Raw genomic sequence first — 27,833 nt, forward strand, 5'->3', positions numbered from 1 at the left:
TGAGGGGCTGTGTGTTCTTTTGCTTCCCAGATAGCATGATGGATCATACATTGTCCTGTCATTCCAAACTGTAGTAAAAAAAAATCATTAAAATAACCTTCCAGTGCAAGTTTTTGAAAGGTATAAAATCTTTATAAATTATAAAGATTATAAATAGATTATAAGACTATTATAAATAGTCTCCACAGTTTTAATATACCAGGCAGATTAAGTACATAGCGACCTTTTTAAAGTGAATTAAAATACAATTATACCACCTTCTTATATAAACTCAGATAGCTTATGATGGCTTAAGTTTCAGTTGAGCCACATCAGTTTAGAATTAACATTTTTCCAAAGATGTGGTTGCATTTTACTTTAAATTTAGAATAGGCACTCCTTTGCTGAAACCAAAGTGGTCTGGTTTACTAGTGAAACATCTACAACTCTGTTGAGTCTGTTCCATCTGTCAAATGCTAACTGACAGTACTCCTGAATCACATTTATTGAGAAGGGCACAAGTTGTCTGCACAGAATGCTTATTACCAGTTCCTGATCTTATTTTTGCGAATCCAGGGACTTTCTGTTGCTATATTCCGTAAATCAATTTGTGGACACAGCTTAGCTTGAAGCCTTTCTGAGGCTAAAGCAGGGTGTGCTTCCTCCTGTCCCTCTGCCTTAGAAGTAGGTTTTCTGTTGTATCTGATTATAAAGGTAAGATATATAAAGGGGGGAGAATATGTAATACATTATATAGTAAGTGATTATAAATTTAAGCAAATTAGAAAAGTTGAAAAAAATTTAATTAAAAACATCTAGACTCTTACCACTTACAGATTACATTATTATTATTATTATTTTGTTGTATCAGACTTTTCTCAGCATACATAAACATTGATTGAGCTGATTTTTTTAAAAAGAATACCTGTCATGTTATTCTATTTTGTAACCAGCTTTTCTTTTTCTTTTCCTTAAGAATATGTTACCGACATCTTTGTAGAGCAGTGAGTGAGGATGCCACCTCCTACTTCTCTCAATTTCTAATTTTTAAGATGACAATTTTATTATAGCTTAGGGCATAATAATCACAACACTTTAGTTTTTCAGTTGAAAAAATTGTTGAATTGTGGTTATCCTTGCCAAAAGATAAAGAATGAAGCAATGACATATTCCCCTGCAACTGGTAAAATTTGTCCCGTGAATTAACCATTTAACAAAGCCATTCCAAAGATCACTTATATCGGATCTGTAATTGTGCTAAGGTTCAGCTGCATCTAAAAAATACCTAATCTTTAATCTTCGGTGAGAGAATAGTGATTAAAATGGGAAAAGATCAACATTTTGCTTGAGAACAGCAATTTGATGTCCACTTCATTTCTTATGCAGCCTTCTCCCTGGTAGCCAAAAACAAGGTGGCAGGAGAAACCAGCTCATAACACTGACATGGGGAATGGTTACGACTTCTGGCTCACTGAGATCTAAGGCGTTACTTAGAAGATTGGAGATAGTGTATGACATTGCCGCAGAGTCAGACTTAAACACATGACACAATCCATTTTTGTGCAAAAAGCAGTTTTGCATCTGCCTGTACAGGTAAGCTATTCTGCTGTTCTCACAACCTCTAGAAATGAAGAAACATGTTTCCTGTTTGATTACTCTGTAGGCAGTAATAAACTCTCTAAAGTTTATTATAAAATAAACTTTATATTATTGATAATGACAGTCATATAGTCTGAAATAGTGATTCAAAAAACTGTAAGTCAGTGTTAGAGACCTCTGATTTTGGTTAAAATAGTCTTTTCATGTGTTCAGTTGTTGAATTAAAACCCACTTTCTTCCCAAATATCTGGACACACTTTAATCTTGGTTTCCATGCTGTGCCTTTCATCTGTCTAACTTATATTGTACACTCCCTGAGACTATGTTCCAGATTCCCTTCTAAGTGCTCTACATACTTACTCATTAGAGAAGGAAGGAAGCAATATGGTCAATTATGCCGTTATTGTTTGTTGCAACTTTGCACTTAAACCTGTTATTGTTCTGAATTCAATATATATGAGTTATTTCCAAGTATTAGAGCCCTTCAAGACCAGAATTTAGCAGTGTGACCTTTAATTGACCCAACTAGGACTTCTTTGCCAGTTGGTGGAGTGGGCTGCCAGTCATTATAGTTTAAAAAATGGAAATGACTTAAAGTGGTTTAAAAAATAGAAATAGTTTCATTATAATTTCAGATATTAGAACCAAGAGGGATTGTGTACAAAAAGTTTCACAAAGAAAGTGATCATTAAAGTTTAGTTGGAGGGAAAGGTCCATGTGAAGAGAACAGATTAAAAATAATATCATGAGCAAAGATGTCTCATCAGTTTACAAAAAAAGCAGTTTTCAAATTAATTTCTTCATTATAAATACTAAGATTTGCATTTGTAAACTCAGGATTTTATTTGTTTATTTATTTATTTTTTAACTCAGGATTTTAGAACTGGAAGAAACTTCAAGGAATTATGCTTTGCAACTGCCGCCCCCCCCCCCCATTTAATAGTTGAGGAAAACCAAGATTCAGAGAAATAATTGATTTGCCCCAAATCTCACAATGAAATTGGTAGTTAACGCCTTGCAGTAAAATTTAGATCTTCTCCCTTGTAGTGTTTTGCTTTATTTCATTACAGCTCTCTAATCTGTTGGGCTTCTGAGGGTGGCTAACTTCGGGGGTCTTTTTAGCCTATCTTTTTCTAATAGAAAGTATTTGCTTGCCCCGCCTATCCTCCTCTGCCCAAGGGCTTGGAACAGTAGTCCTTGAATCCTTCTCAGGGTCACTTCTATCTAAAGCACCGAAGTGTGGCAGTTAGGCTATAGGTTCTTCTCTGGCTATCATTATCCTTGCTACTGTAAATTTTAGATAGGTTGCCTAAACAAATCATTCCTCAAGAATCTGAGGCAGGAATTGGGGATGGAGGGGAGAGCTCATTAAGCAAGTGCCTTTTTAAAAAATTATTTACTTACTTACTGCTGTGCTATGTCTTTGCTGCTGCATGGTCAGTGGCTTCTCGTTGCAGAGCATGGGCTTCAGTAGTTGTGGTGCCTGGGCTCAGTAGTTGTGGCTCCTGGGTTAGAGCACAGGCTCAATAGTTGTGGCACGTGGGCTTAGTTGCTGCATGGCGTTTGGGATCTTCCCAGATCAGGGATTGAACCCATGTCTCCTGTATTGGCAGGTGGATTCTTTACCACTGAGCCACCAGAGAAGCCCCCGGTGCCTTCTTATATTTAAGTACAGTAAATATCTAAACAGGTGAATGCCTATAGTAGTAAGCCATGTAATGAACAAAAAAGATCGGATCATTAAATGTTCTTATTAACATATATACGGGCTGATAGCCCTATCATCTTCCTAGAAATATTTGTGGTTCTAAAGGAGAATGGTACACATCTTTTTGGGGTATAATTTTAAAAGTAAACATTTAAAACAGTGGAAAGATACTTAAGTGTGTGCTGGATAAGTCACTTTTGTCTGGGACACAAGCAGCTCCCTTAGGCTATTCTGCTTTTTATACTCTCCTACCTTCCTGGACTTGTTAACCAAAGCGAGTCCAAAGTTTTTTCTTTGATGGCTGTTGTTGGCAATGGAGGTATTATATTCTGCTTAAGCAAGGATGGTCATTTGGAAGTACAGGTCACTTATAAATTATAAATTTGTAAATACAGGTATATTTGCTAATTGCATTAACAGAAAAAGAATCAGAAAATAAAATGTTTTTGTTGCTTCTTCCTGGTCTGGAATTTCAGAAAGTAAGGGAACACAATTCTGGTTATCCAAAACCCAAGTCCACTGTTAAAATTAGTGTCGGAGTTTCTTTTTGTAAATCCCTCTTCACTTTACCAGTGCTGATCTCAGACCTCAAACTGTTTCAAAACCATAACATTCTTAGTGACTGATTGATCTGTATTATGTGTCCAGCCATCAGAGGGACCTTGGGATGTTGCTTGTGTAAACTGTAATCCAATCTGATGCTGTGCATTTAGTTACAGTCTTTCATAGACCTATTGGCGATACTCTATCCTCCTGGATTTGAGAGCAGAGCTTATCTGATACCTTCAGGGGGAAAAAAAATCCATTCATTTTTCTCTTTTCCCCACTTAAATAACTCAACACATCTGGTAACACTGTAGGATCATTGTCCTTGTAGTTCCTCTGCAGCTTATATTGCTACAATATTTCTTAAGTATTTGGTTACCTAAAGGGCAATGCGATTGAAAAAAAAAAAGACTTTGTATAGGTCTTACAAATTAACCCATCTGCAGAGCTAGAAAAAAAATATCCCTTTAATCAGCAAAATTTCCATATCAGCAGCCTTGTGTGTGTTATGCAGGATGAATGTAAATATAAATTTGGAGATAAATGCTTATGTGTTAAAATTTTAAAGCATACCTTTCTACAAATTAATGTCATTTACCTCTAAGAAAATGTTTATTAAATCCAAGGTACCTGAGGTTGAAGTAACTTGTTGTTTGAGTCTGTATCCTTTGGCTTAATAATGTCTTCAATTACAAGAATGATAAAAGCTGAAACAAAATCCTTTAATTCAATCAGAACTAAGCTAAATTTTAGGAAGCCAAGAGTGGGAATTTGATATAAGACTGCATAACATAGAGAGCTAAATATACAAGATAATAAGACTTGGTAAGAAACAGATAGGGTTTCCTTGAGAATTGTTGTTTGAAATGACTGCATTGAACATTATAATAAATACCACTATTTTATCCTCTTGAATTATGGTTTATGCAAACAGCTCTAAATTGTACAGTAGTTCCAAGGAGACCATTGCTGTTTTCTGCTTGTTTTTCATTCTGGAACAAGTTCAAAGCTGTTGATTTTGTTTGATTTTTTAAATAGTCTAAGCCTTGAAAATAATACAGGTTAGATGAATACAATTTTACTATTACAGTTCTATTAAAATTTTCAGTGTTGTAGTACATTTGACCCAAAGGCCCTATACCAAATATATCCACAGCACATTTTTAGTGCACCAGAATGAACACATTAGAAAGGTTAACTGTTCTTTTGCTTTTGCTTTTCTTTCTGTGTTAAGTATGAAAATTGGCATTGTGATGGCTCCCAGAATGGCGATATTGAAAAAGTATCCACCTGACAGAAACAAACATTCAGAAAATAAATTGGGTTCAGATTTTATTCATTATCTGAAATTTAAACTTATGTTCAATATGACTGTTACTGGTTTTTCACATATTAGTTAAATGCTATGCTTGTAAGATTTTTTTTGTTTGTTTGAATTGTGACTGGAAAAATTGGATCACAGCTCTAATATCCAGGTGGACAATGCCATTTGCCAGGATTTTTGTGCATAATCCCCCCTTTTTTTTCTATCAAACACAATACTCCCTTGCAACTGAGCCTCCTGAGGCAGTCTGAGGTAAAAATGGGGATACATTTTTTAAATTCTTCTGATTTTTTTCTTGTTTTCTTGTTTTTTAGGTTGTGGAACTTTTAGCAAGTGCTCTTATGGATTTGGTACAAGGAGTATACTATGAAAATTCTACTTTAGCAAAGGTAAGGATTTGGTACTCATTATAAAATGTTAGATTAAAAACCCTCATGGCAGAACTAGAATTGAGCGAAAATGTCATTCTTGTTTTGTGTTTAGATTAGTGTTTTGGCTACAAATTCATGGCCATACGCTTAGTACATAGCAGATTTAGCCAATTAAAACAACCTCTTATCCTCTGGCTGGATTCACAGTCTGCTCCGTCTGCAGCAGCCCAGTAGACACCAGGATGCTTCTGGCTGGCAGGTAGCACTGTCAATAAGGCAGACAGGCTGGAGAAGCAGCTCATGGTGAGGTGCTGGACCCAGGCTTTCCTCGGAAGAAGAGGCTTTCCGTGTCCCAAAAGTGTGGATGTGATCCCAAGAAGGTGACCTGTTGGGGGCATAAGGGAGGAATGTCTTTTATATCCAAGATCTAGAATTTACTGCACTATTAGATTCTCTATGATAAGATGTAGAGTGATTGCACAGTTGGATTATTTTGATTAATTTTATAGATCTAGAATTAAGGTTTTTTGACTCATTTAGCAGGACATCTCAAAAAGGGTTATGTTTTATTTCCTTAAAATGCAGTTATTTCATTTCAGCAGGATATTGAATATGAAGCAATTGCTTCATTGACCACCACCATCATTTAACATGTTATATGCTATTATAAGGGACTCCTTTATTAGTGTTTCATTATTCTAACTTCTTTAGCTTTCTGCATTAGCAAGATTCCACTCACTAAAATTAGGAAAAATATGCATGTATGCACATCTTAAGCTTTTTGACATTTCCATTTGAAAAAAAAGAAAGATAAATTTTACTGGAAGTGAAACATAGGGCATGAGCAACCTGGATATGAAATTTTAAATTTAAAAGTATAACCCAGGGATTCTGGATGGCTCAGAGAGTGGTTAGTGAAATATGAAGAACGGTACCTTGAACATCTGCTAACATTTGGTTCAGGGAACACAGTTCCTGGCAGGCATATCTTAACTTCAGCTATGTAGCATAGTGCTGTGTGGTGACTGGCAGGATATATGACCACAGTAGACCCCATTGGCTGTGTTTTTCAAAAACATACCATGGTTCTCTGCCACGGCTGAGGGTAAATAGCAGTTTGTAAATGGAGGACCTGGTCTAGTTCCACTCATAAAAAGACACCTCACATAAAGTATGAGGAAGATGATGGTAGGTAAGCACATAATGGGCATCCCTGGTGGCTCAGTGGTAAAGCATCCACCTGCCAATGCAGGAGACCTGGGATTGAGCCCTGGGTTGGGAAGATCCCCTGGAGAAGGAAATAGCAACCCACTCTAGCAATCTTGCTTGGGAAATCCCATGGACAGAGGACCCTGGCAGGCTTCAATCCACAGGGTCGAACAGTGTCCAACACAACTTAGCAACTAAACAACAACAAGCACGTAACACTATGGTAAGTAATTCATGAGTGTCTTCCTTGAAGTCTTCACAGTAATCCTGCTAGCAGAGACTACTGCTCTGCCCATTTTACATCTGTGAAAACTGAGGCTTAGAAAAGATTAATGTACCCATAGTCATACAACTTGCCAGTTGAGATTTGAACTTAAGAACTCAGCTCTTAACCTCTCATCCTGTACCTTAATGAAACCTGATCTGCAAGCATGCCTCTGCCATACCTGAGATCCCACCATATATGATGATTGCAGTGACCTCTTCTGGCAGTTTTGGAGAAGGAAATGGCAACCCACTTCATTATTCTTGCCTGGAAAATTCCATAGACAGAGGAGCCTGGCGGGCTGCAGTCCGTGGGGTCACAAAGAGTCAGACATGACTGAGTGTGCATGCATGCTTCTGGCAGCATTGTTTTTCCCCTGGGATATTTCTTAGGTGTTTATTGGGATTCCCTGGTGGCTCAGATGGTAAAGCGTCTGCCTGCCTAGATAATTCCATGGATGGAGGTGTTATTAGGTTGGTGCAAAACTATTTATGGTTTTGCATTGTCAAAATTTGCTGTTTGTTATTGAATACGTTCTTAAATAAATGTGATTATGTTATATATCGGGCTTCCCTAGTGGCTCAGCTGGTAAAGAATCTGCCTGCAATGCAGGAGACCTGGGTTCGATTCCTGGGTTTGGAAAAACCCCTGGAGTAGGGAATGGCTACCCACTCCAGTATTCTGGCCTAGAGAATTCCATGCGCTGTATAGTCCATGGGGTCACAAAGAGTCGGACACGACTGAGCAGCTTTCACTCACTCACTCATGTTATACATCATTTTAATGCGCATTTCTTGCTTTATATTTTTTGCTAATGACTTATTACTTGCTACTTATTTTATATTTATTTTAGACTGTGGAAATGATGTTAGACAAAAAGCAAATTCTAGCAGTTTTCTTATTTGAATTCCAAATGGCTTGGTTGTAAAGCAGCAGAGATCATTTGCAGCTTCCTTGGTGGCTTAGAGGGTAAAGCACCTGCCTGCAATGCAGGAGACCTGGGTTCAATCCCTGAGTCGGGAAGATCCCCTGGAGAAGGAAATGGCAACCCACTCCAGTACTGTTGCCTGGAAAATCCCATGGACAGAGGAGCCTGGGAGGCTGCAGTCCATGGGGTTGCAAAGAGTTGGACATGACTGAGTGACTTCACTTCAGCACATTTGGTCCAGGAACTGCTAATGAACATACAGTGCACTGGAGGTTCAAGAAGTTTTGCAAAGGAGACAAGAGCTTTGAAGATGAGGAGCGCAGTAGCCAGCCTTTGGAAGTTGACAACAACCAACTGAGAGCGATCGTTGAAGCTGATTCTCTTACAACTACACGAGAAGTAGCCAAAGAACTCTACGTACGCCATTCTATGATCATTCGGCATTTGAAGCAAATTGGAAAAGTGAAAAAGCTCCGTAAGTGGGTAGCTCATGAACTGACTGCAAATCAAAAAAGTTGTTCTTTTGAAGTGTCATATTTTCTTATTTTACACAACAACAACGAACCATTTCTTGATCGGATTGTGATGTGCAAAGAAAAGTGGATTTTATATGACAACCAGTGACGACCAGCTCAGTGGTTGGACCGAGAAGAAGCTCCAAAGCACCTCCCAAAGTCAAACTTGCATCAAAAAAAGTTCATCATCACTATTTGATGGTCTGCTGCCTGTCTGATCCACTATAGCTATCTGAATCTTGGAGACACCATTACATCTGAGAAGTGTGCTCAGCAAATCGATGAGATGCACAAAAAACTGCAATGCGTGCAACTGGCATTGGTCAACAGAATCAGCCTAGTTCTTCTCCACGACAGCGCCTGACCGCATATCACACATTCAACACTTCAAAAGTTGAACAAATTGGACCACAAAGTTTTGCCTCATCCGCCACATTCACCTGCCCTCTTGCCAACCAACTACCACTTCTTTGTGTGTCTCGACAACTTTTTGCAGGGAAAACGCTTCCACAACCAGAAAGCAGAAATTGCTTTCCAAGAGTTCATCGAATCCCAAAGCACAGATTTTTATGCTACAGGAACAAACTTATTTCTTGTTGGCAAAATTGTGTTGATTGTAATGGTTCCTATTTTGATTAATAAAGCTGTGTTTGAACCTAGTTATAATGACTCAAAATTCATGGCCCAAAACTGCAATTACTCTTGCACCAACCTAATAGTTCCATATAAGATATTAATGTTTTGTTGTTAAATATCTGTTAAGTTTTAAGTGAAAATGTTATTGTTGATTTTAAGGTTCTTGACTTATTTACTCTTACCATTTGTCCATTATAGTTGCTACAGTTTATTAATAACTTTGTGAACATCTGTTAAATACTTTCTGTATTTCAGGCAGAACTACTAGCAACAACAATAATAAATGCTTAGCACTTTACAGTTTGCTTATACTTTCTTTCTACATAATCACCTATGAAAACGGTATCATTTCTTGGTATACCCATTTTATAGAGGAAAAAGCCTAAAATTCAGAGATGACAAACGCCAGGAAAACATAGTGTCTGGAAATGGTTAACACATGTTTGACAGTGACATGATCCGAACCCAGGTTTTTTTGACTCCAAGTCCCGTATAATCTTTCTTCCTGGGAAAGAGAAGAGAGGTAGCAACAAAGTCTTCGATGAACCACCTGTTAGTAGGCACCAGTTGCTGACTTTGATTATCTAGTAAATTTTACTCAGAAGACTCTAGCAATGCTTTGTCATCTGTCCTCTTTCCCTGCTACCTTCCCAGACACTTCAGAATTTTTTTAAGCAGTTACATTTCTGAATATAGCCAAACCATTTAAAGAGCTGTTCTTTTTTTATAACGGAAACAAAAATGCATAGTTGAACTGAAGCAGAAGTCCTTCTTGATGCCTCCATTTGCTCTTTAGGACCAATTTAGGTTAACCACATTTCCCTTCCTAACCAGAAAAATTCTGGGTTTTTTACCCTCCTTCTGAGTGTGCTTTCCATTGTAGTGGCTCTTCAGAATTTGGTTTTTCTAACTTGGCCCAGGAGTCACTTCAGAGGCAGAGAGAGCACTGCCCCACATGGAGTGCCTTCAAGGTTTTCATGTTCTGACACGATTGGGAAGCAGCCACAAGTGGAGGTCATGTGGAAAGTGAGTTGCACAACCTCCTCTCCTGGGGCCAATTCGTACACAAAAGAATTGCTTTGTGATTTAAAATGAGCTGCAAACCATTTCATCTCTCCAGGGATAAGAGGATACAATAGTGGTCTGTTTTCTCCCTCCTTAGTGCTCCTTTCTTAGTGCAGTGATGAAGAAGCCGGGTAGTATAAAAATAGCTTTCTATGGAGTAGTATCTCTGACTAGAGTAGATGCATTAAAACAAATGGAGGGGAGTTGTAACTAAATATGTTAAAAATCACCTTCTCTGGAAGTTTGTAGAGTAATTACCTAATCCTCCTTAAAACTATGAAAATTTATGTGACTTATGTTAGTAATGCTTAACAGATTGTATGTAAATTGGGATTCAGTGTTATTTAGAAAATTCATCCTTGTGCTATCCTTTGCAAATAACATTTTTATTTTTGTATTTTTGCTAGTTTGTGAGCCATTTCTTCCTTGCAATAAAAATTAGTCATTGTGCTTTTTTTAGTGTTTATATCTTCCTTCCATTTACCTGTTTTTTCTTTTCTTGTTAACTAATTAAACAAAGAAGCACATCAGATTTAAAAATACACTTTAAATGGTCATTTGCCATGCTAAAAGTTCCCTCGTTAACATTCTATTCATATTATTCACTGTGCATACTAAATATTTTATAGATTAGCTAAAGTTGCTTTGAATCCATAGGCCATTATATCTAAAATCTTTTTAACACAATTATGTTATTATTATAACTTAGTTTCTAATTAGAAAAGTAAATACGTGTTCGTTAACTAAAAATTGACAGCACAGGAAAAGGTCGAAGAAAATAAAAATTATTTTATATAAGCCATCCCCAGAAATGAATCATGATTACATTCTAGTGTATTTCCTTCTAGCTTTCATTCTGTATTCCTCCCATTTTTTTTTAATTTCTCCCATTTTTGAGTTATTATTGTATATATAATTTTTTCATTCTGATTTACTCCCCAGGATAGTCATTTTTGTTACTAAAAGTCTTCAAAATATCTAATGGGTATTTAATATTTCTTCATTACTTTCATTCATATACTGTACTATAATTTACTGAACCATTCCACAGTTTTTGGACACTTACTTTGTTTCCTTTCCTTTTTTTTTTTTTACTAATGTAAACGATATTATGATGAACATTTTAGCGTATATAACTTTGCTGTATTTCATACTGTTTGCTAAAAAAGTTCTGAATGAAAGTCACATTCTTGAATCAAAAAGTAAGAATATTTTTAATATATCCCTATGCAGAAAAGGACTACTGTCCTTAAAAAAAAAACCTGCTTGTAGGGTTAGCCTTTGGCTAGCATCTGGAAACTTGGATTTTAGAAATGTTTCCCCCATTCTCTAACTGATAAGGGCAGTTCACTGTACCTAAACAGTCTCTGCCAACAGTATGGTTTATGTTGATCACCTACTTTCCTTCTGAGAGTCTAGAGTTTTGGTACATGCTAGGCAGAGGATACCTACATTGCCAGCTCCAACCAAAACCCTGAGGACTGAGTCACCAGTGAATATACCTGCTAGACAGCATTTCACGTGTGTTTTCATATGTGTTAATTCTTGGAGTAATTAATCACATCTTTTGTGACTCTACCAGAAGAGGAAGAATTCTTAACACCTTATACCTGGTTTCCTCCAGTCTTCATCTCATGCACCTTTTTCCTTTGCTGGTTTTACTTTGTATCCTTTTGGTGTAATAAACCATACCTGTGAGTTCAACTATATGCTGAGTCCTGTGTATCCTCCTAACAAATCATCAAACTTGGGAGTGATCTTAGGAACCCCAACACTGACTTTTTCTGATTTTTTATTGTTTATTTCCCATCCACTCCTGCTCCCTCCTTAGGAATCTAATCAAGGTCCTCTGCAAGGCATGTGTCTTCAATTTCTATTGCTGTTGAAATGGGGAACAGCAGACTTCTTCCCTATTTTCAGAGGTTTAGTCACTAAATCATGTCCAACTCTTTTGGGACCCCACGGACTGTAGCTTGCCAGGCTCCTCTGTCCATGGGATTTCCCAGACGAGAATACTGGAGTGGGTCACCAGTTCCTTCTCCAGGGGATCTTCCCAACCCAGGGATCAAACTTGCGTCTCCTGAGTTGCAGGCGGATTCTTTACCATTGAGCCACTAGGGAAGCTTCTATCCACTTACTTGTTTTATCTTTATGTTTATCTTATTTTGATTCTTGTGCAACTTTCAAGTAAAACATGAAAATAAGCTATTTCAGTCCACTAGGAAGTTGTACATTATCTCTTATTTGCAAAAGCCTATGCCACCATCTAATATATAATAAAGAGATAAACAAGCTAAGTTTCCGCCATTGAAAACCATAACAGGAGGAAAATGTGAACAAAAATTTTATCTGGGAAAAATCAGAAAAAATATTAAGATCATGATACTTTAGACAAGCATTTAAGTATCTTTCATATTTACCCACATAGTTAATATCTACAGTGCTTTTCATTTCTTTGTGTTGATCCCAATTTCCATGTGGTATTTTTTTTTTCTTCCTAAAAGATGTATTTTAACACTACTTATAGTGCAGGCCTGCTGGTGATTAATTCTTTCTTTTGTGTGTCTGAAAAAGTCTTACTTCAACACTGCTTTTGAAAGATATGTTCACTGGATATAGAATTCAAGATTGATAATTTTTTTTCTTTCAGTGTTTTAAAGGTATTGCTTCATTATCTTTTCACTTAATTGTTTCCAAAACTGCTGTTTGTTCTTCTGTACATAACGTGTGTAAATTTCTCTGGCTGTTTTTCTGATTTTCTTTTTACCGCTGTTTTTGAGCAATTGGATTATGATGCCTTGTGTCATTTTTCTTTTTATTTTCATGTTTCTTGTGTCTGTGGTCCTTTGAGCTTCTTGGTTCTGGTGACTTTATTTTTTTTTAATCAAATTTTGAAAATTTTTGGTCATTTTATCTTAAAATATTTTTTGATCTTTCCTTCTTTCTCCTCTATCATAGGGACTCCAGCTACATGAGTAATAGGCTGCTTGAAGTTATCACAGAGTCCACTACGCTGTATTTTTTTTTTTGTTCCCCTGTAATTTTCTTTTTGTATTTCATTTTAGATAGTTTCTGTTGGTATGCATTCAAGTTCACCAGTTCTTCCATGCTTCTACTTAACATACTCAGTATTTGTTGTAGCTCCCAGACCACATGGAAAATATTTTACTATCCCTATCTACTAATTCTATCATCTGTGTCATTTCTAAGTTGATTTCAATTCACTTATTTTATTCCTCATTATGTGTTGCTATTTTCCTCCCCATTTGTTTTTTCTTGCATGCTTGGTTATTTTTGATTGGCTGCCAGACACTGTGAATTTTATTGTTTGATGCTAGACATTTTTGTGTCTCCATGAATATTCCTGAACTTTCTTCTGGAATGCAGTTAAATTACTGGAAACAGGTTGATACTTTCAGGTCCTACCTTTAAGCTTTTAGAGGATCAGAGTAACATTTAGTCTAACATTTTTCCCGCTGCTAAGGCAAACCCTTCAGAGTAGCCTACTGATACCCTGTGAATTGTTTTCCCACTCCAGCTGATGGGAGCAGGAGCTATTTTTTTCCCCCACACTTTGTAGTTTCTTTGCACCCATTGGCAATACTCGGCTTGTTATTCAGTTGCTCAGTCATGTTCGACTCTTTGTGACCCCATGGACTGCAGCACGCCAGGCTTCCCTGTCCTTTATCATCTCTTGGAACTTGCCCAAACTCATGTCCATTGAGTCAGTGATGTGATCCAACCATCTTGTCCATTGTCATGCCCTTTTCCTTCTGCCTTCAGTCTTTCCCAGCATCAGGGTCTTTTCCAATGAGTCAGCTCTTCGCATCAGGTGGCCAAAGTATTGGAGTTTCAGCTTCACCATCAGTCCTTCCAATGAATATTCAAGACTGCTTTCCTTTAGGATGGACTGGTTGGATCTCCTTATAGTCCAAAGCACTCTCAAGAGTCTTCTCCAACACCACAGTTTGAAAGCATCAATTCTTTGGTGGTCAGCCTTCTTTATGGTCCAGCTCTCACATCCATACATGACTATTGGAAAAACCATAGTTTTGACTCTACAGACCTTTGTTGGCAAAGTAATGTCTCTGCTTTTTAATATGTTGTCTAGTTTGATCATAGCTTTTCTTCCAAGGAGCAAGGATCTTTTAATTTAATGGCTGCAGTCACTATCTGCAGTGATCTTGGAGCCCAGGAAAATAAAGTCTGTCACTGTTTCCACTGTTACCCCATCTGTTTGCCATGAAGTGATGGGACTGGATGCCATGATCTTAGTTTTTGAATGTTGAGTTCTAAGCCAACTTTTTCACTCTCCTCTTCTACCTTCATTAAGAGGATCTTTAGTTCCTCTTTGCTTTCTGCCATAAGGGTTATATCATCTGCATATCTGAGGTTATTGATATTTCTCCCAGCAATCTTGATTCCAGCTTGTGCTTCATCCAGCCCAGCATCTCCCATGATGTACTCTGAACAGAAGTTAAATAAACAATATACAGCCTTAACGTGCTTGTTTCCCAATTTAGAAACACTCTGATGTTCTGTCCCCAGTTGTATGTTGCTATTGACCTGTATACAGGTTTCTCAGGAGGCAGGTAAGGTGGTCTGGTATTCCCATCTCTTGAAGAATTTTTCCATGGTTTGTAGTGATCCATACAGTCAAAGGGTTTAGCACAGTCAATGAAACAGAAGTAGATACCCTTCTGTATTCTCTTGCTTTTTCTATGATCCAATAGATGTTGGCAATTTGTCTCTGGTTCCTCTGCCTTTTCTAAATCCAACTTGAATATATGGAAGTTCTCAGTTCATGTACTGTTGAAGCTTAGATTGGAGAATTTTGAGCATTGCTTTGCTAACATGTGAAATGAGTGCAATTGTGTGGTAGTTTGAACATTTTTTGGCATTGTCTTTCTTTGGGTTTGGAATGAAAACTGACCTTTTTCAGTCCCATGGTCACTGCTGAGTTTTCCAAATGTGCTGACATATTGAGTGCAGCACTTTAACAGCATCATCTTTTAGGTTGTGAAATAGCTCAACTGGAATTCCGTCACTCCACTAGCTTTGTTTGTAGTGATGCTTCCTCAGGCCCACTTGACTTTGCATTCCAGGATGTCTGACTCTAGATCAATGATCACACCATCATGGTTATCTGGGTCATGAAGATCTTTTTTATATAGTTCTTCTGTGTATTCTTGCCACCTCTTCTTAATATCTTCTGCTTCTTTTAGGTCCATACCATTTCTGTCCTTTATTGTGCCCATCCTTAAATGAAATGTTCCGTTAGTATCTCTGATTTTCTTGAAGAGATCTCTAGTCTTTCCCATTTTACTGTTTGCCTCTATTTCTTTGCATTGATCATTGAGGAAGCCTTTCTTATCTCTCCTTGCTGTTCTTGGGAACTCTGCATTCAGATGGGTATATATTTTCTCTTCTCCTTTGCTTTCCCTTCTCTTCTTTTCTCAGCTATTTGTAAGGCCTCCTCAGAAAACCATTTTGCCTTTTTGCATTTCTTTTTCTTGGGGATGGTTTTGATCACCGCCTCCTGTATAATATCATGAACCTCTGTTCATAGTTCTTCAGGCACTCTATCAGAGCTAATTTCTTGAATCTATTTGTCTCTTTCATTGTATAATCATAAGGGATATGATTTAGGTCATACCTGAATGGTCTAGTGGTTTTCTCTACTTTCTTCAATTTATGTCTGAATTTTGCAATAAGGAGTTCATGATCAGAGCCACAGTCAGCTCCCAGTCTTGTTTTTGCTGGTTGTATAGAGCTTCTCCATCTTGGCTGCAAAGAATATAATCAGTCTGATTTTGATATTGACCATCTGGTGATGTCCATGTGTAGTATCTTCTCTTGTGTTGTTTTAAGAGCATGTTTGCTATGACCAGTGCATTCTTTTGGCAAAACTCTGTTAGCCTTTGCCCTGCTTCATTTTGTACTCCAAGGCCAAGCTTGCCTGTTACTTCAGCTATCTCTTGACTTCCTACTTTTGCATTCCAGTCCCCTATGATGAAAAGGGCACCTTTTTGACTGTTCGTTTTAGAAGGTCATGTAAGTCCTCACAGAACTGTTCAACTTCAGCTTCTTTGGCATTAGTGATTGGGGCAGAGACTTGGATTACTGTGATATTGAATGGTTTGCCTTGGAAATGAACAGAGATCATTCTGTTGTTTTTAATATTGCACCCACTTACTGCAGTTGGGGCTCTTCTGTTGACTATGAGGCTACTCTATTTCTTCTAAGGGATTCTTGCCCACAGTAGTAGATATAATGTTCTTCTGAATTAAATTTGCCCATTCGAGTCCATTTTAGTTCACTGATTCCTAAAATGTTGATGTTCACTCTTGCTATCTCCTGTTTGACCACTTCCTGTTTACCTTGATTCATGGACCTAATCTTCTAGGTTCCTATGCTATATTGTTCTTTATAGCATTGGACTTTACTTTCACCACCAGACACATCCACACCTGAGCATTGTTTCTGCTTTGGCTCAGCCTCTTCATTCCTTCTGGAACTGTTTCTCTGCTCTTCTACAGTAGCATATTGGGCACCTACCAACCTGAGGAGTTCATCTTTCAGTGTCATATCTCTTTGTCTTTTCATACTGTTCATGGGGTTCTCAAGGCAAGAATGTTGAAATTATTTGCCATTCCCTTCTCCAGTGGATGACATTTTGTCAGAACTCTCCACCATGACCTATCCGTCTTGGGTGGCCCTGCATGGCATGGCTCATATTGGGTTAGACAAGGCTGTGTGTGATCCATACAGTTATTTTGTTTCATTTTCTGTGACTGTGGTTTTCATTCTCTCTGCCCTCTGATGGATGAGGTTAAAAGGCTTGTGGAAGCTTCCTGATGGGAGGGACTGGCTGTGGGGTAAACTGTGTCTTGCTCTGGTGGGCAGGGCCATGCTCAGGAAATCATTATTCCAATTTTCTGTTGATGGGTGGAGCTGTCTTCCCTCCCTGTAGTTTGGCCTGAGGTCAAACTGTGATAGGGTTAATGGAGGTAATGGCAACCTCCTTCAAAAGGACTTAGGCCAGCACGCTGAGGCTCCCAGGACTATTTATTCAGTGCCCCTGATGGTCAACTTCTGCCTCCGCCAGAGACTCATGGACACTCACAGACAAGTCTGGCTCAGTCTCTTGTAGGATCACTGTTCCTTTGTCCTGGGTGCTGGTGTGCTCAAGGTTTTGTTTGTGCCCTCCAAGAGTCTGTTTCCCCAGTCCTGTGGAAGTTCTGTAGTCAAATCCCACTGCCCTTCAAAGTCAAATTCCCTGGAGGTTCTCAGTCCCTTTGCTAGATCCCCAGGTTGGGAAATCTGTTGTGGGCCCTAGAACTTTTGCAAAAGTGTGGGAACTTCTTTGGTATAATTATTCTCCACTTTGTGGGTTGTCTGCTCAGCAGCTCTTCAGTGGGGCTAATGGCGACCTCCTCCAAGAGGACTTATGCCACACTCTGTGCCTCTCAGGTGTGCTGTAGCCAGAGCCCCTGTGTCCCCGGCAGGCCAGTGCTGACCTGTGCCTCTGCAGGAGACACTCAAACACTCAAAGGCAGGTGTGGCTTAGTCTCATGGGGGTCACTGCTCCTGTCCCTGGGTCCTGTGCACACAAGGGTTTTGTTTGTGCCCTCTGAGCATCTCTGGTGGGTATGAGGTTTGTTTCCAAACACAGTTTTGCCCTGCCTACCGTCTTTCTGGGGCTTCACCTTTGTCCCTGGACATGGGATATCTTTTTTGGTGGGATCCAATATTCTCCCATTGATGCTTGTTCAGCAGCTAGTTGTGATTTTGGTGTTCTTGCAGGAGAAGATGAGCACACATCCTTTTACTCCACCATCTTGGTTAAATGCTTGGCTAAAGAACTGTATTAGGCCATTTTGAGGAAGTGCTTATTAGTAAACTTCAATTGCTACTATGTCTACAACAGCACACTGAGTGCTACTAGAACACTCAAAACAAAGCTACCACAAAAAACACACAGATGCTCTTGGGGATCTGATGATACATATGTGTGTGTGTTAGTCACTCAGTTGTGTTCAACTCTTTGCAACCCCATGGACTATAGCCTGCCAGACTCCTCTGTCTGTGGAATTCTCCAGGCAAGAATACTGGAGTGGGTAGCCATTCCATTTTCCAGGAGATCTTCCCATCCCAGGGATTGAACCCAGGTCTCCTGCATTGCATGCAGATTCTTTACCATCTGAGCCACCAGGTAAGGCCTGCTTGAATTGCAGCTATATCTACAACAGCATACTAAGTGCTACCAGAACACTCAAAGCTACAACAAAAATGGACATATGCTCTTGGGGATCTGATGATACCTATAGATCAGAGAAGAAACATGTGCATGGAACCACTGGAGAGCAATTTACCCAGAAGACCACACATCAAATTATGATATAGGCTAAATGCATAGGTGAATGTACAACATCAGGAATGAAGAGTATTTCAGGGGAAGCTTTTTGGAGGAGCTAATTTTCTTTTAACTAGAGTCTTAGGAGGTATAGTAGAAATGAATTAAGAGAAGTTGTTGAGGTTTGTTGGGATCAGAGCATTATCTGGGAGATTGAAAATAAACATTATTTGTTTATTCATTCATTTAACATCATCTTTGAGCATCTGCCAGATGGGCAGCCATTAGCAATATAAGTGCTCAGTGAATAAGACATCTTTGTTCTCATGGAGTGTACATCTTTGTAGAAAGGCCAACTGTAAACAATCACATAAATAAATGAACAAGAGAAATAGCTGATACTGCACAGCGTAGAACTAAAAAGAGAGACACGATAGTTAAGGATTGAGGGAATTACTTTAAAGTGCATGTTCATGGAAGTCCTCTCTGAGGAAATAATTTTAAACTGAGATCTTAATGACAAAAAGCAGCTAGCTGAATGAAAAAAAAATAACAAAAAATAGGGAAAAGTGTTCCAAGAAGAGGAAGCAGCTTAGGAAAAGGCCTGAGAGAGGAATGAGCTTAATGTATCCAGAAAATAGAAAGTAGGCCCACTCAGCTGAAACATGGTGGATGAACAGAAGAGTGGTTGGAGGTAAGTTTAGAGAGGCAGACAGGTATTATGAAAATATATGTGGCTCAATTATGAAGGTACTTTGAACACAGATTCAGAGGAACTGAGAAGAGAAGGTTATAATTTTGTTTTAGGTTACCTAGTTATTTTCAAGGTCTGCTCATTCAGCAAGTGCATAATGAGTACCCATTATTCACTAGCAGCTGTGCTGGACAAATCAGATGCTTATGTTTTGAAAGCTGAGATGGAGACAAAGCTATTGTCAGAGCTGGAGCAAAGGGCTTTTGCTAGGGATGGCTGATAGTTTTAAGAGGAATCAATGAATGAATGAATGGATCCTGAACATGTGTATTGAGGAGTTTGGATTTAAAATGGTATATAGAAGGAAAGTATCATAGGATCTTACACAAGAGAAGATCTTTGATAAAGATTATTTTAAGAGACTTCCCTAGTGGTGCAGTGGCTCTGACTCTGCACCCCCAATGCAGTGGGCCCTGGTTGGATCCCTGGTCAGGGAACTAGAGCCTACATACCACAACTAAAAGTTCACATATCTCAAATAAAAAAAAGATGTTCATGCTGAATAAAATTTGAAGATCCCGGGTGCCATAATTAAGACCTGGCATAGCCACATAAATAAATTTTTAAAAGAATAAATATTAAGAAAATAAGCTACAGTTTTTTATAAAAAGATTATTTAGAACCTGTGAATAACGTAAATTGGAAGCCAAAGCAATCAGAAGCAGAGATACCATCTGGAACAGTGTTGAAATAACACAGGTATGAAGCAAAAGACAAGATTGTTGGCAGTAGAAACAAGCATAGGGCAAGGGCCCAGGAATTCCGCAGGTATCCTATCTCTCAATTTATAAAGTGATTTGCAATTTATGTCTCCTGTTTTATTATTCCCTTGCTATGTATTATTTTGTGGAATTGAGTTAATGTTCACCATCTTTTAGCCTATTGTTTAACAATCACAGTACTTATTTTGCTGCTAAAAACTCTCTAAACAACATTTTCCCATAAAATGTATTGCATTGCACAAAAATATATTTTAATAAATAATAGACAATAAATAGAAATATAGGATATTTGTACAGGAGTCTCTTTGTCTACAAAATAGAGCATTTTTGGTCTTTCATGAGAAGCTCCATGCTACCACTCAGCTGGGCCATTCCTGACCACAGACCTTCTGAAACATAATGTGTTCATTATTGTTTTAAGCCACTAAGTTTGAGATAATTTATTATGCAGCAATAGGTAACTAATATACGCATTCAGACTAGAGATCTCTTTAAGAAAATTAGAGATACCAAGGGAACGTTTCGTGCAACAGTGGGCACAACAAAGGACAGAAACGGCAAGGACCTTAGAGAGGCAGAAGAGATGAAGAAGAGGTGGCAAGAATACACAGAGGAACTGTACAAAAAAGGTCCTAATGACCTGGATAACCACACTGGTGTGGTCATTCAACTCAAACTAGACATCCTGGAGTGTGAAGTCAAGTGGACCTTAGGAAGCATTACTACAAACAAAGCTAGTAGAGCTGATGGAGTTCCAGCTGAGCTATTTTAAATCCCCAAAGATGATGTTGTTAAAGTGCTACACTCAGTATGCCAGCAAATTTGGAAAACTCAGGAATGGCCACAGGATTGGAAAAGGTCAATTTTCATTCCAATCTCAAAGAAGGGCAATGCCAAAGAATGTTCCAACTACCTTACTATTGTGCTTATATCACATACTAGCAAGGTAATGCTCAAAATCCTTCAAGCTCGGCTTCAACAGTACGTGAACTGGGAATTTCCACATGTACAAGCTGGATTTAGAAAAGGCAGACGAACCAGAGATCAAACTGCCACCATCTGTTGGATCATAGAAAAAGCAAGAGAAATCCAGAAAAACATCTACTTCAGCTTCATTGACTGTGCTGAAGTCAAGTCTTTGACTGTGTGGTCACAACAAACTGGAAAATGTTTATGGGAATACCAGATCACTTTACCTGCCTCCTGTGAAACCTGTATGCAGGTCAAGAAGCAACAGTTAGAACTGAGCATGGAACAATGGACTGGTTCCAACTGAGAAAGGAGTATTTCAAGGCTGTATATTTTCACCCTGGTTATTTAACCTCTATGCAGAATACATTATGCGAAATGCTGGGCTAGATGATTCACAAGCTGGAATCAAGATTGCCTGGAGAAATATCAACAACCTCAGATATGCAAATGGTAGCACCTTAATGGCAGAAACTGAAGAGGATATAAAGAGCCTTTTGATGAAAGTGAAAGAGGAGAGTGAAAAAGCTGGCTTAAAACAGCATTCAAAAAACTAAGATCATGGCATCTGGTCCCATCATTTCATGGGAAGTAGATGAGAAAAATGGAAACAGTGACAGAATTTTTTTCTTGGTCTCCAGAATCACTGCAGATGGTGATTGCAGCCATGAAATTAAAAGGCGCTTGCTCCTTGAAAGAAAAGCTATGACCAACCTAGACAGCATATTAAAAAGCAGAGACATTACTTTGCTGACAAAGGTCCATAAAGTCAAAGCTATGGTATTTTCCAGTGTTAAATGTCCTGATGTGAGAATTGGACCATAAAGAAAGCTGAGCACCAAAGAATTTATACTTTGAAACTGTGGTGCTGGAGAAGAGTCCCTTGGACAGCAAGGAGATCAAACCAGTCAACCCTAAAGGAAATCAACCCTGAATATTCATTGGAAGGACTGATGCTGGAACTGAAGCTCCAATACTTAGGTCACCTGATGCAAAGAGCCCACTATTGGAAAACCTTGATGCTGGGAAAGATTGAAGGCAGGATGAGAAGGCAAAGGCACCAGAGGATGAGATGGTTGGATGGCATCACTGACTCAACGAACATGAGTTTGAACAAACTCCGGGAAATAATGAAGAACAGGGAAGCCTGCCTTGCTGCATTTCATGGGATCACAAAGAGTTGGACACAACTTAGTGAATGAACAACAACGTATACATCTATGTCTTTGCCGTGTAATTGTGATGCATTTGGGTAGGGTGTTCTTACACTTAGCCCTTTGCCTCTGATTTGCTTTGGCCAATAGGAGGCTCTCTTGGGCCTCTGCCATTGCCATGAGAAAAACATATCCTGGCTAGACTGCTGGTCCAAGAAGAATGAGAAACATTTGGAGCAGACCAGATGTCTCCAGCCAGTCCAGAGACATGCAGTGAGAAGCAGAGCTACCAGTCTCAATTAACTGAATCCCAGCTGATCCACAGACACATGAGCAATAATAAATGATTATTGTTTGAGGCCACTGAGTCTGGGGTAGCTTTTCTAATAGTGAACTGGAGTCAGATAGAGTCAGAGGAGCCATGGGAACCTGAAGGTCTAGGCTAAGCCGGTGAGTAGGCTTCTAGCCTGAGGACCGAAGCCTTACTTTCTAGGGGCTAGGACTCACTTAGTAACTGGAAAGCCAATATCCCCCTGGCTAGAAAGAGAAGAGACTTGGTATTTGGAGTTGCAGGAAATTCATATCAAGACTGTTCATGAAACACCTATAGTGGGGTTTTTTTGTATTCTTTTCCTGAAGTTTCCCTAGTATATTCTCTTATAAAAAAAATTTGCACAATCACCACAGATAGTCATTGCAAAATTTGCACCTTCTTTTTGCCAGCACCAACTTTCTTCAGTCTGTTTTTATGTTTTCAGTTTTCTTGAGATCTTTTTCTTCTCATTAAGACCATGTCTTACAAGTCTGTGTTTGGCTTCATGAATTTTAAATCAGACTGAAGCCAGGTGTCTTGCCACTACCAAAAAGGGTATTTTTAATCCAAATTCAAAGATGACATCAAGTGTGGTACATTGGGCAAGCTTTCCCCAAATTTCTATCTAAGGCACTGAGGATGAAAGTCATCAGTGATCATTTGTTTCCACTGAAGTAGTTTATTGGTCATGTACTTCCTGGTTGGGACATTTACCATGTTGTTCATGATGATAATTAATCCTCAGGCAGTCAGAGAGGACTACAGTGTTTTCTGTGGAGAGATTATTGTGCCATGTGCAAACAAGCACAGAATAATGATGGGAAATTCAGGGCCTTGCAGACTATTCCAATAAAAATGGGTAAAGGTGGCCCGGGGAGGTTAGTTAGAGAGAGGAAATCAGTGAGTTTGAGTTCAAGGATGCTAATTAACATCATCAAAGTGGAATGGAATTCATATTGAAGGTTTTCTTTTGTAGATTAGAAATAGGAAAATTTTATTTATCTTTCTTTGAAGTAAGAAATATCCCAAGTATATATACATGTAAAAGCTACCTTTAAAAAAATACATATTTTAAGAGGTTTAGAAGTGAAACTGTGAGTAGAATATAAAAGCATTAAGATACTCTGGGGTATATTTCATTGGTACATTTACTCACAACCTGTCTTTCATATTGTACCCAAGGCATGTGTTAATGAGCTAATGAAACAGGCCATGTCATGTTTTATTGTTTGCTGGGCATCTGTTCAAGCTTATATCACTCACATATCCAAGACTTTGAAGATGCTGGTGGTGGTGATAATAAATACCTATAATTTTAATAACATCCTTTTTTCATAAAATAGACATAGTCTTAAATCATTTGTTGCAAATAAAAATTTAAGGCTATTGAAAATAGTTTAAATGTTTTTTGTTATGAAATGTATCAAGCATACCAAAGAGTGTATATGGCAGATACATACAGTTTAAAGAATGAAAATAAAACACCTAGCTGCCCATACCACATTTAAGAAATAGTGCTGTCTATATTTTTTAATCCACAAAATGTTTTTATTTAAAGGAAAAAATAGCACATGTATCATGAAGTAAGCATGTTAGAAATCAAATATAGGAGTATTAGGTTAGATAGGCAAAGGTGAGAAAGCAAAAGTTGATATAGAGAAGGCAGAAAAGCTGTTAGTGACTAAGAAAGCTAAGTGTATATAATGGCCTTTTTGATTAAGCAGGCTCTCAAGTTTAGAGTGGGTATGGTTGGTGAATGTTTTTATTGTTTAAATTGAATTTGTGCACCATTTAGAGGTACTCCAGGTCACTCACTGACAGCTATTGTAGCAAAACATCTCAAAAGGCAGTTTATTTGCTTGAGAGATGAAACATCACTATTAAGCTTGTAAATTGTTTAATAGAATACCATTTTGATCACAGGACAAGAACAGACCTTTTAAAAAATGAAGCTCAAGCCTTCAATTACCATCTGTCTATATGTCAGTAAGTCCCAAAGTAATCTCCATCCCAGTTCACTCCTGACCTCTGGAGCTGAATATTTTGTTGCTTATTCAATATTTCCATCTGGTGATATCCCACTCATCTCAGACTCAGTACTTATAAGACCAGATATATGATCTTTCTCCCCAGACCCACTCCATTATCCTCTGTCTTCACGAAGGGCACCACCATTCATCCAGATTTTCAAGTCAGAAACTTATGAGTCATCCTTAATGCTTGTTTCCTTCACCACACTTGTCCCCATGACTACCTTACTCCATCTCCTATATCCTCAGCTTAGCCAGAAATATAACTGGGAGAGAGCAGAGAAAGCAAGTTGGTTTCCTCAGCACCCTCTTCAGCGGTAGACTATGGTAGTTAAGAACAAACAATAAAAGGCCTCAAATTCTTTATCTTTCCTCCCATCACTTCCCATCAAATGGTATGGATCTATGACTCTTTCCCTTGAACCTCAGTAGGATTGTGAGCCCCTCATTCGATCAGAGTACAGTAGAAGTGACACTACCTGAATTCTCAGTCTGTGCCAGGAAAGGGTCTCTTAGAATACTCACTCTCTTGAAACACTCCCTCTCCCCACTCCCCACCTCAGAACCTAAGCGCCATGAGTGAGAGACTGAATAAGGGCTCCAGTCATCCATCCCAGGTGTGCCTGGTTGATGTATGGGTCAATAAGCCATTTTATTGGAAGTAGATCCCGGGTAGTTCAGCTGTTCTAGCCCCAACCCTCTGGGGCTAGATTCATCCCCAGCTTTTTTAGGTCTTCCCAGCTGAGACCCCAGACATCATGAAGCAGAGTCAGATCTTCTCTGTTCTCTTCCTGAATTCCTGACCCATAGGATCTGTGATCATAGTAAAATGGTTGTTGGTTTTTGCCACTAATTTTTGGGTTGGTTTGCTATACAGAAATAGATAACTAGACTACAGATCTTTTCTATGTGCTTGTTGTTAAGACAGTGCTGAAAAGATGTTGGGAGGAACAGTATAAATATACTTTCAAAACTTCACTGATTGAATTCTAAGGTTTAGAGAGAAGTCAGTTGCTCTAGTCAGCTCTGGCTGCCATACCAAAATATCACGGCCTGAATTGACTTAAATGACAGAAATTTATTTACTAACAGTTCTGGAAATGAGAAGTCCAAGATGGAGGTTCTAGAAATTTGGTTTCTGATGAGAACTGTCTTCCTGGTTTTCAGATGACTGTCTTTTCACTGTGTGCTCACGTGGTAGAGAGCCCAGCAAGCTCTCTGGTATCTCTCCTTATAAGAACATTCATCCACACTCTTATGACTTCATTTAACCTTAATTACTTCCTTACCCTAAATACACTGGCAGTTAGGACTTCAACTTGTGAATTTTGCAGGGACACATATATCCGGTCCATAAGAAGTCAAGAGCAGTAGCTGGGAGGGGGTTTGGGGGAGAATGGATACATGTATATGTAAGGCTGAGTCCCTTCGCTGTTCACCTGAAACTACCACAACATTGTTGATTGGCTATACCCCAAAACAACATTAAAAGTTTAAAGTTTGAAAAAAACAAAAAGGGCAATACCTTGTTGATGCCCTCACTGGCCCACCATCGATGGCACAAGCTGCAGTCTAGCTTTACCCCATGCCTCCCGCTTTTGCATGGTCCACAATGTCATCCTCTCTGGCCTGAGCAATTCCTATAACTTCTTCCTTCACCTCCATGTTTACAATTCTCCCATCCACTAGTCTTTCTCCATACCACCAGAGATCTCAAAATGCAAATCTGATGCTGTGGTGCCTTCATCTCAACCCCCAGTAACATCCCATCACTCTGTGGATAAATACTGAAATCCTGAACGTGACCCAGAAAACCCTGCATAATCTGACCCAGTCTATCCCTCCAGACTCTCGTCTTACCATTTGAACCCTCACTGTCTACATATCAGCCCCAAGAGCCTCTCTCCTACCTCAGACTTACCATTCTCTTTTGTATGTGCAGTCCTTGCAACCTACTATGCAATCCTTGTGTACCTCTTTACTTTTACTAAATTATCCCTTATTCATCCTTCCTGTGTCAGCTCCAGTGTCACTTCCTCACGGAAACAGTTCCCGAAAGCCTCAGTCTCAGTCAGGTACTCTTAGTGCTGTTGTCATAAAAGTATGTTCATTTTCCCCATTAAAAATGTCTCAGTTTGGAGTTACATGTTTATCTGTGTGGTTATGATTGTCTGACTTCCCTTCTAGACTATAAACTATGAATGCAAGGATGCTCTGGTTTTCTCACTGGTGTGAACACCTAAAACAGTGCCTTATATGTAGAAGATACTCAGTAAATAAACGAATAAATGGAGGAAATACAACTGGTTAATCAATGAAATTGCTTTCCACTTTCGCCACTTTTCACCTGTTAAATTCACAAGTAAAACAATTCTACTCAGTGACAAGACAGTCTCAAACTTAGCCGGTCAAGGTACGTATCAGAAGAAACTTTCTGTAAAACAGTTTGCAGAATGTTTAAGAAATTTTAAAATGTTCAGATATGTTTACCTAGTGATTCTAATCATAGACTCTATCTGTGGTAGCCAGCTTCCAAGATGGCCGCCAGTGAGCCACACCGCCTAGTATTCCTTGTCTCACTCCTTCTCATACTGTGCTAGGTTGGTCTGTATGACGAATAGCATACCACAGAAAAGACAGTGTGTCACTTCCAAGATAGGGTATGAACGATTCTGGAACTCCCCTCCTGGGTGTGCTCTTACTCTACTAGATCATTTGCTCTGGGGAAGCCAACTACAATGTCAGGTGAGCCACCCTACAGAGCGGCCCAGGTGGCAAGGAACTAACACCGACTGTCAACAACCAGCTGAAGGAGCTTGGGCGTGGACTGTCCAGCCCCTTTAAGTGACTGTAACCCAAGCTAACAGCTTAACTGCAATCTCCTGGGAAATCCTGAGCCATAACCAGCCAGCTAAGCCATTCCTAGATTCCTGACCCTCAGAAACTCTGAGATAATAAGTGTTTGTTGTTTTAAGATGCTGTGTTTGTGGGTAATTTGTTATGTGGCAATGAATACTCCATCCTAAGGAAAATCTTCTTAAAATGTTTTAGTAGTTTGTTAATGTTGGCATATGCAGACTTTATATAGTATAAACATTTTTCATCTTAAGGAAAGAATTAATTCATGGAAATGCTTTCAGTTGCCAAAGAATGGGAAATCCAATTAAATAGATATAAAAGTAAGGAAACACATTTTACTCTAACTGAACATGCAGAAGCAATCAGGCATCAAGGGACAGTTAACAAGAGAACTCCAGATATCAAGGTTTTTCCTCTCTGTTCTGCTTCCTAGTGTCCTCTTTATTATCAAGCTTGTAGTGGTTTGGCTACAGTAGTCCTGAGTGTGGCTCATCAAGACAGAGCACCTTCCACAGGTGCCACTTTTTTCTG

At 38.8% G+C, this 27,833-nt stretch overlaps 1 protein-coding gene across 4 annotated transcripts in view; it reads left to right on the forward strand.

The window, feature by feature from the left end:
• PDSS2 (decaprenyl diphosphate synthase subunit 2) overlaps positions 1 to 27,833 on the forward strand; it is a 285,071-nt gene that overhangs the window by 177,606 nt on the left and 79,632 nt on the right. For all 4 annotated transcript variants that reach the window (XM_027551287.1, XM_027551288.1, XM_027551285.1 and 1 more), the window contains one exon: positions 5,471 to 5,545. In XM_027551287.1, the coding sequence (XP_027407088.1) occupies positions 5,471 to 5,545 (75 nt within the window). The remainder of the gene's footprint in view (positions 1 to 5,470; positions 5,546 to 27,833) is intronic.

Source organism: Bos indicus x Bos taurus, chromosome 9 (assembly GCF_003369695.1).
Source record: "Bos indicus x Bos taurus breed Angus x Brahman F1 hybrid chromosome 9, Bos_hybrid_MaternalHap_v2.0, whole genome shotgun sequence".
Taxonomy (NCBI): domain Eukaryota; kingdom Metazoa; phylum Chordata; class Mammalia; order Artiodactyla; family Bovidae; genus Bos; species Bos indicus x Bos taurus.